Source organism: Pyxicephalus adspersus, chromosome 1 (assembly GCF_032062135.1).
Source record: "Pyxicephalus adspersus chromosome 1, UCB_Pads_2.0, whole genome shotgun sequence".
NCBI classification, from domain to species: Eukaryota; Metazoa; Chordata; class Amphibia; order Anura; family Pyxicephalidae; genus Pyxicephalus; species Pyxicephalus adspersus.
In genome coordinates this window covers 37,967,393-37,980,234 of record NC_092858.1, presented here as the reverse complement: position 1 = coordinate 37,980,234, position 12,842 = coordinate 37,967,393, and the positions used below count along the sequence as shown (strand labels likewise).

Genomic DNA, 12,842 nt, shown 5'->3' with positions numbered 1-12,842 from the left:
TTTTATCTTTCTTTGGTTTTGGTTTCACAACCTATGAAACCAACATTCCTTTGCTCCTTATAATACAAAAATATTAGGCTGCACACAGGAAGTTGTTTATCCAAGTTCAAAATTGTAATCAAATGTAATCAAATGAATAAACAGGACATGCCCAGTGTCATTTTAACCATTTTATGTAGGTTTCACATTGCAAATGCTGGTTTTCTAGCAGGCAAGCTAATGGGCAAGCAGGGGACCAAGATGGTGCCCCACCACTGCAAGGAAATGCCATAAGTCAGTGTTTTCAGGGAACGCCTGATATAACTATTATATTCACAAATCACAGGACATTGTGGTGTTTAATAAAGACAATGCCTCCTACATTGCTGGTCATTGGGAAGAATGTCACCCTTACAAATAGCTAAAAAGATCATTGGTGTCAGTTAAACTGAACTGAGAGTCACACATTGCTTAAGGGACCCATAGCAACCTTTGGGGGAACCCTAGGATTCCACTGATGAGAAACATTGCCTAACTGATTGCTTATGTTGCCTATATTTACCAAGTGCCCTGCAAACAGGCCTTAAGCTACGTACACACAACACATTTTTCTTGCCTAATAATCAGCTCAGGACGGATATCGGGCGAGAATCTGGCGTGTGTACAGCCCGCGTCATTCATCGTCCATGGATCCGTCCTGGTGGATCCACAGACGATAAACGACAAGCGATCCTAATGCAAGGGAAGGGGGAGAGCATGCAGCAGGGTGCCGCTCCGTCGGTTTCCTCCTCCCCGTTGCATAGAGCAAAATGGTGCCGTATGTACAGCACTCGTTCATGCATTGTGCGGTTTTTATCGTTGGAAAGGATCGTGAAAGATCCTTTCCAACGACAAGAATTGCATGCGTGTACGCGGCTTTAGGGAAGCAATGTTACATGAATATCTACAATAGGATTCAGGAACTACCCACCATTAAGGAAAGAAGTGTAGGAAAAGATCCTGTCCTGCCACATTCACCAGACTACACACCACTGGGTAAAAAGTAGGTCTAATATTAATTTATATTATGCAATGGGTGATTTAATGTAGTAGGGCAACCTATAAATCTTTCCATAGCAAAGACATTCATTCCCTGTGCAGTTTTAGGCTGATTTCTGATTGAACAAAAAACAGTACATTTAAAAGACAGTATATTATTTCATGCTAATTTTGTAATCTTTACCACTGCAGATATATTTCTTCACTGTCAAAACTCTGTTGCCATTCTGTGATTACATTACCGTACAGTGTTTCAGGTTATATTACTGATAGGGGACATCAGTTCCTCCACATTTGACTCTTGTTGTCTTCATAATCCTTTGGATTCCGGCACACAGGGGTTGCAGCTCAATGAAAGTTCTATACCCCAACTGGTAACATGGAAGGCCTGTTAAACCCTGTGATATAGACTATGGGATATTGATTGGAAACATAGTAAGTCAGTGGTTGTAGCATGAGAATGGTGTGAGGAAGGTAGAATATTTCGTATTTCTAAATAAATAATGTAGCTTTCTGTTTTTTTTCTTATTACCTAAAAAACAAAATGCCATTGTGCAAATAAAAGTAAATACTACCTTGTATAAAGAACAATTCAATATTTAAATCATATTTAAATTTAAAGTAAAATTCCACACAACTTTAAAATACAGTGAAGGTTACTGAAACTTAGCTTTACCGCTGATCTAGATTTTGTTTGGTCAGTGGAATGTACAGAAGAATGTCAATGGCAAATGTTGTTTAAAAATACACCAACATATTTGCCGGTGAAATACCATTGAGCAGCAATCCTGACAATTTCTGTTTTAAATATAGAAGCCTTAATGGTTTTCAGCATTGTAAAGTGTTATTTTTGTGATTCAAACCTACCACTAACCGACATTCTGAGAATGTTATACTTGCTGTGTGCCTATAAATTTAGCAGAATGAAAACATTCTGTACAAGCTATTAGGATGTCAGCATGAATTAGCGCATGCCATTATTATAGGCGAATGATTAAGACATATAAGGAATTACTGTAAGAAGCAAGAAGCTTCAGATCTTATATGAGCTTAAAGTGATGATATCAGGAGGGAATTAGAGGTGCAACCAGTAACATTATGTTTAGAAGACTGGGAGATATGGATCCTCTTACCTGTGTGCCACATTACATTTTCTATACTTCATTAGTATGTTCTTTTAAAATGTTCTTTAGTCTGCCTGAACTATACTATGACCCCAAATGTAAAGCTGAGTTTAGTTTGTTTTGCAGTTTTACTTGTTTTAAATTGCAATAAAGTTTATATTGGATGCTTTCCTATGCTTTGGATCTAAAAAAAAAAAAGAAAACCAGTGTGCTGTTAATATGGTATGATAAAAAACCCCAGTTAAATGCAATATACATTGGTCTGTACTTATTCGCACATTATTATTTCTTTCTATGGGACTATAAAATGCACAACAATACAGTATACTTACCTGTACCTTCTGTAGAGTTCTTGTATTTGCTGTGCACTACTTGTAGTGGCTTTTATATGTAGGGAACCATTTAGATAATCTGTAACCGTTAGTCAATAACGGTTCAGGGCCCATTTTCTTTACTACGTTGTAGTTATCACATCGTGTTGAAAAACATGCTTCAACACATTAGTAGTGCTCCATAATGCATGGTAGTCTGGTGGATTTAGAAATTTAGGGCCTGATTTATAAAAGCTCTCCAAGGCTGGAGAGGATAAACTTTCATCAGTGAAGCTGGGTGATCCACTAAACCTAAAATGGATTTCTTCAATGTCATTTGCTATTTGCTAGCAAAAGTTTTGAATCCTGGACTAAATCCATTACAAGTTTGCTAGATCACCCAGCTTCATTTATGAAAATGTATCCTCCCTGGCCTTTGAGAGCTTTAATAAATGAAGCTTATACAGTCTGCTGGTGTGAAGGCAATGCATGGTAATGTGCAAAACAATGTTAACAAAAAGTGAGTAGGTATCTATTGGTGGATAGGTATCTATAGGTAAGTATGGGTTTTTCACCACGTCATGTGTCCTTTTTCTGTTATGGGTTATATCACAAGTTGTGAGTGTCAGTGAGCATCAGATATGTGGACTGGTAGTATCACCAGATAAAAAAAAACAAAAGAAGAAAAAGTCTGAAAAAAAAACAAGTTCTTTGCTCCCCATTTCACTGTTGTTTGAAACTTGATGGGGCTTAAAAAAGACATTACTTCTACTTCACCCTGCAAAATGATAAAATGAACAGCAAAAAAATCTTACATTCAATGTCTCCTATCTGTACAGCAGAGTGCCCTTAGGCTTGACTTCAGATTTTGAAAAATAAAACTGTCCTGAAAATAATTATTTCTTGACTGTCTTGACTAATATTACTTTCTTAGACATTAAACCAGTATAGACATAATTATTAAGATTCACAGCCCTAATATTTAAATCAGAATGACAGCTGGGCAACAGGTACTTTTGGAAGGGGATGCCAGTGATGACAGATGCCAGTGAGGGTACTCCATTTTTCTTAGTTTAAAATTTGGTGATTAGGTAAGCTTAGAGGAATATAAATGGAGATTTGGCTGGCAAGGTGACAGCTGCCAGGAACAAATGTGTGATTGTTGCTCCCACTGAAAGCCTGAACCTGCCCTATGGATTCAGCATGAGAAAAGTCCTGAATGCCCAAGTAAGCGGTGGTAAAATGTGATGACTAAAAGGGCCATGATATGAACTACACACAAACCTCCCCAGTTAGCTGTAGCCTGGTCCTGGTTACGATTTTAAAGATTTTCCACCAATGACATACACATACAATGTGGATTATCCTGGGCTGACCTGTGTTTCTTCTTTTTACAAGGGATATGGAATAAGAATATGTGACATTGTTTATAAGTACTAGAAGTTTGAACGTCATTCTAAAAGCAATATAAAGCCAGCACAAGCAGAGGCATTAATAATGCTCTTGGTATTAGCCTGGCAGCTGCTTTTATGAGTGTCTGAAGAGTTGCCAACTCAGTGAGTGGCAAGCCGTTTGAAAGAGAATTACGGTAGCCCCATGATTCATGCCATGATTCATGCCATGTTAATATTTTAATAATTTCATTAATAAAGCAGGGGCTGATGTTCTTCTTATCAAAAGAATGAGCCTGGATCTTTTCCACAAAAATAAGTATAATAATATAATTACACTACTTTACATGATGATACCAACAAATGGAAGAAGCAGGGTTTGGAATGTTGGGTAGGTTTTGCAGTTTCATAAATCAATGTGTCAGTATTTCAAAACGATAATGTGAAATAGACGCATTCATAAATTTAAACTGACTGAACAAACAATTATTTTGGTATGACTGATTACTATTACAGAACAGTATGAGTGTGTAGTAGAAGAATAAACAGCTTGGTGGCACATCCTAGGATGATTGCTGTACTTCTCATAACAGATCATTAGTCTCTTTAATTTGTAACTACACTTCTCTGTAGCTAGTGCCAGAAACGGGCACTTAGAAAAACATGACGCTGAAAGTGCCAAAAAGACTTATTAGGAACAAACATTAGTTTAAAAAAACAGCAGTCAGACAAATGATGCACCACTAATTGCTATCTAAAAACACATAATGAGCCTACTACACAGTGAGTGGTCACTTCGATTGCACAGAGATTGCTTAAAGTCTATGAAATAAAACTATTATTATATCTAATAGCAGTGGAAGAAAGCACACAAAAATGCTATTGTTGACCTTTATTTAAAAAAAAATATCCTAGTTTCTTGGTCGGTATTCTGATCCTCAGCCTTATATTTTTTATACCCTAATATTTTCTGAATCATTGCCCCAGAAAAAACAAGTTTTAAAATCAGATAATTAGTTTTCTTTAAAATGAGCTCAGCAATGGCAGCTTAATAAAGTGATAGGTTCACTTCAAAGGCTATGTACATGAAAACTATGTGTGAGATTATTATTATTACATTTTATTTATATAGTACCAACATACAACTGTACATAGTCCATAGTCCATAGTCATATCACTAACTGTCCCTCAAAGGGGCTCACAATCTAATGTCTCTACCTCAGTTAATATGGCTTTACCACAGTTAAAGGTCAATTTTTGGTGGAAGCCAAACTAACCTAACTATGCTTTTTTTGGGGGAATGTGGGAGGAAACCAGAGTACCTGAGGGAGAACTTACAAACTCCATGCAGATAGTGTCCTGGCTGTGATTTGAACCTGGGACATAGCACTGCACAGGCCAAAGTGCTACTGCTCAGCCACTGTGTCACATCGCTAGAGACATCAATGGGTAGGAGAAACAGGGTATTGAATGAATACTCACTGTCTCTTAATGCAGGGACTGGATGATTTAAATCTTGACAGACCAGACAGGGTTCTTTCAAGTCGCAAAGGGTTTCACAATTGTAATTACATTTCTTTAACTTTGGTGTTATGTGGGTGTAAAGTCCAGGGTAATTCAGTGAAAAGAGGTCACCATGATCATCAAGTTTTTGACAGTTTTTTGACAGTATGTAAAAATACAAGACTGAGTTCAAGGCTGACTACTATGATCAGCAGAATGCTTGTTCTTTGTTCTCTCTCTAAATTGTACAAAATTATTAAACTGGCAAGCACTAGGTAAGCAAGGTTATTAGGTTATTAAGCAAAGTGTCCATTGTGCATTGTGTACTTCTCGTAACATAACTTTGATGGCTGTTTAGACATTTTGATACCATATCAGAGCCAGAACAGACATATGGCAGTAAATATGTGGCACAAGGTTTGGTAGCCTTTAAATAATTATGTGTCCTAGTAAAACTATTTCAAGTATAAAGCTGCATGTGTAAATACAAAACTCGCCATCAAGAAACCTCTATGCCTATACTTTATCGTATGTTTATTGCCTATCTCTGCCCATACTTTATTGTAAGTTGTACAGAAAAATGATGGCACTGAATAAAATTATAACATGTTATTTAAATATATATAATACCTTTTTGTATGGGCGGGCTATCTAGAATGACAAGAAGTGTAATTACTACATATATATATATATATATATATATATATACCGTATATATATATATACATAAACAGAACATCACCATTCTGGATAGTGAGGTACAGAGATTCAGAACCATTGTGCATAAGGGACAGGCCCACAGATGGTCTTCAATAAACACACTTAAGCAGGAATTCTTGAAGATACACTTTTGTGGAACTGACTGACAGCAATAATTGCAGGGTACAGAGGATTTATAAACTGTGCTTCCTAGTAACTAATGGACTGTATGTGTGGCTAGACTCTATATTTGTTATCCCTAACAACCATTTAATGTTGAAGTAGCGTGACAACACACACACAAACAATTCCAAGTTCTGTACAATGCAGATTACCTATGTCGTTATCAGGTCTGTGTTTACACCAAGAAATGTAAACGATGCTGGAAGCCAGGCATCCCAAAATTGGCTTAGTGACCCTTAAATACATTAATATTAAAATATTAACATTTCCCAGGAATTCTGGTTATAGTTATCAATATCAGTATTCTCCTCATCCTCATTAAGTTGGGTGGGAAATAGCTGTGCGCAGGTGGTGTCCCCTGTATTGTGACCAACATTTTATTACCAAAAACCAATAACTTTTTGTTTCAATAACCTAAAAGCTGCGGTAGTTACTGTGGTTTTTAGGGTACACAGGGGACCTTCATAGCTACTAGTAACCAATTTATTTGAAGTATTTAAAAAAATAGTGAAAAAATCTGTGAAAATTAAACATAGGGGCTGCTGTTTCATACAAGAATATGTTTGAGCCCAAAATTGAAAATGCAAATTGTGGACCCCAGGACCACTTACGTAGTAAGAAGCATTGGGGTGGGGCCCCTAAATTTTTTATGTACTTTTCTTAGAACTATAATTTTCATACTATGCTACCCTGTGTGCTTCTCTGTCTTGAACCCTAATTTCTCTAGAATGAAGAGGTGAATGGAGACACAAATATAGGTGCAATTGGGGGACACTTGTGGCTAACACCCCCCCAAATCTTCATCACCATGATATCATTACAACATAAAAAAGATTCTGTCCATCAAAACACATATGATACATATGACTGTACGCTTCCAGTACCCGAACCCCATTTCATTTTAGTGGGCAGAGTTTATGTTCTAACCACAGACATTCCCCACACATTTTTGGTTTCTTACACCCCCACAGGGAAATAGGGGTTCAAGTGTTAGAAGTGGGCAGTAATGTGTAACAAGGCAGGGCAGAGTTTTTATGTTCTAATGATGCTATATTAATTAAATTATAGGGGGAATTAGCCAAGGGTGTCCTTCACTTGCACCTATATTTTCGGTTTCATTCATCTAGAGAAATTGAGGTTCAAAGAAGAGAAGCAGACAGGGTAGCGTAGAGGTGGTTACTGTAATGTGTTGGATGGTGCATCCAGTAAAGGGGCTGGGAAGAACGCTGTATATCATTATCTAGAAGACACAAACTTGTCTTATCCTCCAAAATATTGAAGGTCTTGAAGGATTTCCTTAAGGCCCCCGTTTAAATTTATGGCCTGGTGTTCTGTCTTTTATCAGCCTATCTAGTTGGAATGTACTAGCAGACAAATAACATAAATTGCCACAAATATAGAAAATTATGAAAAATCCAAAAGTTTACAGTGGTCACCGGATCAACACACTAATTCTATATGTAGCTAAGCCTATGTATATACACTGAATGATTGTCGCCTGAGATGAACGCTTGTAATCTTCTCAAGTAAAAATCTAGCATGTGTATGGCTTTCCCCCAATGTCGTTCACTGATCTAGTCTGGCAGCAGAATGAATGACTAAGCAGGGACTACTTTTTTATTTTACTATGGAGGAGAGCACAGCCAGTGCCACTTGTTCTTCCACCCCCTCCATTGAACAGAACAGCTCTGTATGTACAATGCTAATTTGGTATTTGAACATTGGATGATTAGCAAAGAGCGTTTCCAAAATAAATCTGGGTATTTATTTATTTTTTCTGATTTTTCTCTGATGCCATGTTGAATCTGTTTCCTAGGACAGGAAATGAAATAAATTTTCCCCAACTGGCTACAGAAAAACACAGAGGTTATTAATACTTCCTTTCTCTCTAAATAAAACAAACAAAATATTCCTATACATACACTGTAACAATACCAATAAAGCTGAGTATATCTATAGATTTATCCATTTAAATATATAGGGCTCTATATATAAAACAGGGAAATGCACACTATATACAGGCTCTATTTATAAAATAGGGAATCTGACATTCCCTCAAACATTCCCTGGTGGGAACTAATTATTGCCATTGAAACACATAGACCTGAACGATTCCCACGAGGGAATGTTTGAGGGAATCTCAGATTACCTATTTTATAAATAGAGACCTATATGTAGTGTTTACTTGTGTTCTGCAGGCACATACCATTATTTAAGGAAGAAGTGAGTGTTATTAGCAGCATTGCACACAAAGCTTCCCAAGCATGTCAGCTATTGTTCAGAAAATATGTAAGCAATGATAAGCAAGATAAACCAGTACAAGGGAAAGAAAGACATTCATACAGATATTGCAATTGTTTTATATGTAAATGTTTATTGGAGCTAAACATACAATGGCCATTTGGCTTGATAAAGCCCATTCTCTATGTTTAGTGGCATCATGACTCGGCTAAGCAGGCTTCAGTGTAAGACAATTATGTTTGATATTTTATAAAGAGTGGCATCGCCAGCATCCCTATAGAAGTGCATGCTCTTTGGCTGTTCCCTCTAAAATTGAGAGTATTGCACATGTGAAGATGTAGGTCATTTCTTCGACAGCCTACGTGGACATTTGCATCCTTTAAATAATTGCAACTCTGCCCCAATGTATATGAAATGAAAATTAGGAATGCAGGATGAGATGAATTGCAACGTCACTTTTTTTTTAGTTTGAAGTACCACAAACACTGCACCTTAATGTTTAGCTTGGTTTAACATTTTTTTGCAAAGTTCTGGAAAGCCCTACCAAAGTTTTAGTTTTAGTCCAAACTTCTGGTTTGAAAGTACAAATGGTGTACTGCTTTTTTTTTTTTTTTTTTTTTTAAACAACACGTGTCAGCAGCACTTTGGCCCACTTGCTGTGTTGCACATGTTTTGTGAATGGGATGAATTGCCTTCAAATATTACTTATGCCCACTTGATGTACTGCACACGGGTGCCTATGTATGAACGGGTTCCTTTGCAGTGCATACATGCCTAATTATCCAGGCCTTGGTACAGAAGAGTGTAGTAATTGCAGGAATGAGCATAGAAGGGTGCCTACATCCTACCCTCTTTCAGGATATGTCATAATATTTATTTAGATTGTTTCCACTATTTATTGCTACCCACAGAAGAAGCAAGGTATTGTGCTGACCTAACCTTTTCTGTGCTTTTAGTGTCACATTAACTTCTTGATTTACTCTGAATTTAAAGTAGAACTAAATCCTATCATTAAAAATGTGTGACCTGCCAGGTTTCTTTCTTTAGCCACCTGGATTTGCCAGGCCAGGATGATGCAGGATGATGTATGTGTGCAGGAGATCATTTAGTCCTGACAGCCCCGAGAGATGCTGGGATACCCGGTTTATCCGGCATCATATGCTGAACAGTACATGCACAGCTCAGCACAGTTTTTTCAAAAGATAGGGAATGGTCAGTTATGTTTTATTGCAAAAGTGATACCGCCTGGTCGCAGACTTTCTATTCAGAACTATAGTTCCACTTTCCAGCCTTTTATGTTTGTAGCTGTATATTTAGTTAAGTTGTCCCGGAATATTATGTTTCCTTTTCCTGTGGAGTTGGAATCTGTGTAGAGACTGGCACTGGTCTGGTATTAATAGGTAATTTGTCACAAGTTCAGAGTTGTGTGACTATTGCGAAGAACAGATCAAAGCGTGGCTATTCAGTAATATGGTCTACTAAACGGACACCAGCTGATGCTCATACCAACAGAAAATCATTTTAATTAGAGTGACCTTTATTTAATAGAATATTTTCTTTGGGGTTGCTGCAGTTATTTTGTTAAAATCAAAGTATTTCAAAGCAAAATATGGAGAAAAGAATGAGTTGTTCAATGTGCAATGTCACTGTTGGGTGTCCTATAAATGATTTAGATGAGACAGAAATGAATATTGATTCTCTAAGATCATGAGCTTGAATTAGGGATTCCACAAAGCTGTAATCCTGTACACATGAGCCCTTTTTTAATTAACAATGTTCCTGAGACATTTTGTGGTCTTCCCATTCCACTTTACTGCATTTGTTTGCTGTAATGACTCTCTGGAGAGAGAACAGAACCTCCAGAATTCCTTTCCCATTGACTTCAGAGGTGTTTGGAATCAGGATATTCCACTTTGGCTGAATGGCATCCGACTAGCAGCACTGTAATATATATTCCTTGCAGTAAAGGTTTTTATTGGTCTTTACACGAACATGGGAATAAATATTCACAACTCATCTGATGCAATGTATTGATGAATAAAGATTTACCAGTTAGGGGCAAGAAGAGAACATATGCTATAGAAAGAGAATCATCAGATGGAAAATAACGTGATGTGGTGTTCAGAAAACTAAATACAATGGAACACACAGGGACACAGGTATATTTCCATGTGTTGGGGTAATGGTGTGCAATGCTCTGCAGTATGGGGGACACAGGTATACTTCCATGTGTTGGGGTAATGGTGTGCAATGCTCTGCAGTATGGGGACACAGGTATACTTCCATGTGTTGGGGTAATGGTGTGCCATGTGTTAGGGTAATGGTGTGCAATGCTCTGCAGTATGAGGGACACAGGTATACTTCCATGTGTTAGGGTAATGGTGTGCAATGCTCTGCAGTATGAGGGACACAGGTATAATGCTCTGCAGAACATTACTCCCCCCATAAGTCACAATGAAGATGAAAGGTGTACATGGGCTGAGGATAATGCTGGGTCGGTATGAGCAGCACGTCTGAAGGGAGGCCGAGGCGCCTCCATGTTGTACCATGGCGGGTGTGTCTTCCCTCAGTCCCAGCCTCTGACATGCCTGTGCCCTCCTCCTGCAGCTCGCTGGGCAGAGCCCTCCCTGTGTTCTCCTGTCAGGCTGCCACCTGCTCCCCATCCTTGCACATCTTCCCTGTCCTAGGCAGAGCTGCCCATGCTGGGCTGTGGGGTGGCAGAGCCCCTCCATTGAATGACACTTCTCCCCGCAGTATTGGGGAGCAGGGAGCAGCCTGTCATTTGGACCTGGTGGGCTCCATCCTATTCCATGGGCGCCGGGAGTAAGGGGGCGAGCACATCTGTGGCATCCATTCTGCGGGAGAACTGAGGAGCCGAGTCACGTCAGCCATGCCTGCAGGAAGCAGCGAGCCCGAGTGTGCCCTGAGCTACCAGGTAAGGCTGATCCCTGCATGCCAGGAGGTGTATAATGGGCATCTGCTGCCTGCTTCAAGAGGACCTGTCTAGGCTTTGTATTGGGGATGTGACTGCAGTGCAGAGCTGTGCCATGGTCTTCCTAATATAGATCAGATCTGCAGGAAGCAGACATTGCAGCTTGTGGTACCTTATAGATGACATCAATTGCAGAGATGGCGTTACATGGATTGTGTTGGCACTGGCTCTGCCAAGTCTTGCTATGAAATGTCATTTTACCAAAGCTACCACAGGGTACTGGCACCGTGTCACGCTGGCGAGGGTAGTGCATGGTACCCAGCGTGTAAAAGTCAGCTAGGACACCTTGCTGGAGATGAGATAAGGCTCTTGTCCCAGCATTCCAATGATAGTGTGCTGTATTCCCTAGCAACCAATCACATAGCACTGTTCTATATAGCTTACGGTGGGGTTGCTCCTAGTTACAGCACTTTGCACATCCCAACTGGGCTTTACAATTGCGCTTTATATCAGCATGCTTATATAATGCTTTATAGTACACGGAAGGATCATGTATGGTGCAAGAAGGGATATGTGTATAGTGCCCCAAAGGATCATGTATGATGGTCAGAAAGATAATGTGTATTGTGCTTCCTGGGATCACATGGATGGTCCCCGGCTGGATTACATGTAAGGTGCCCGGTAGGATCACATGTATGGTTCCTGGTGGGATCACATGTATGGTTCCTGGTGGGATCACATGCATGGTTCCTGGTGGGATCACATGTATGGTGCCCGGTGGGATCACATGTATGGTGCCCGGTGGGGTCACATGTATGGTGCCCAGTGGGGTCATATGTATGGTGCCGGGTGCGATCACATGTATGGTGCCCTTAGAGATCACATGTTTTATGCTCAGAATGATGTGTGTAGTGTTCCATGGAATCACATGTACGGTGCCCGAAGGGATTACCTCTGGTGCACTGAAGGACTACATGCATGGTAGCCTGGAGGATCATATGTGAGGCTTACTAAAGGATCCCATGTATGGTATCTTAAAGGATCACAGTCCTAAAGAATGACATGCATGAGTACCTAAAAGATATGTGTATATTGTGCTGAATGATTCAGTTTATAGTCTACCATAGAATTACATGTATGATGCACAAAAGGACCACAAGTGTAGAAACTCCAGGGATTGCATGTTTGGTTCACTGAAGGATTACATGTATGGTATCTTAAAAAAAATACATATATGATGACCTGAAGGATCACATGTGAGGTTCTCTAAACGAATACATGTATGGAGCCTTACAGGTCACAGATATGATTCCTTCAATGATCCCACCCCTTCCATGATTCCCTGAATAATTCCCAGAATGATCCCATCTGTGATTCCCTGAATGATCCCATGTATGATTCCCTGAATGATCCCATGTATGATTCCCTGAATGATCCCATG

At 39.2% G+C, this 12,842-nt stretch overlaps 1 protein-coding gene across 3 annotated transcripts in view; it reads left to right on the top strand.

The window, feature by feature from the left end:
• The window catches only part of SLC4A8 (solute carrier family 4 member 8), a 144,679-nt gene that overhangs the window by 30,953 nt on the left and 100,884 nt on the right, over window positions 1–12,842 (top strand). The window contains exon 1 of one of the 3 annotated variants that reach the window (XM_072406953.1): window positions 11,112–11,404. The exons of the other annotated variants lie outside the window; for them this stretch is intronic. Within the exon in view, the coding sequence (XP_072263054.1) occupies window positions 11,360–11,404 (45 nt within the window). The 5' untranslated portion in view covers window positions 11,112–11,359. Of the gene's footprint in view, window positions 1–11,111; window positions 11,405–12,842 lie in introns of those variants that run through there. 3 annotated transcript variants of the gene reach the window in all.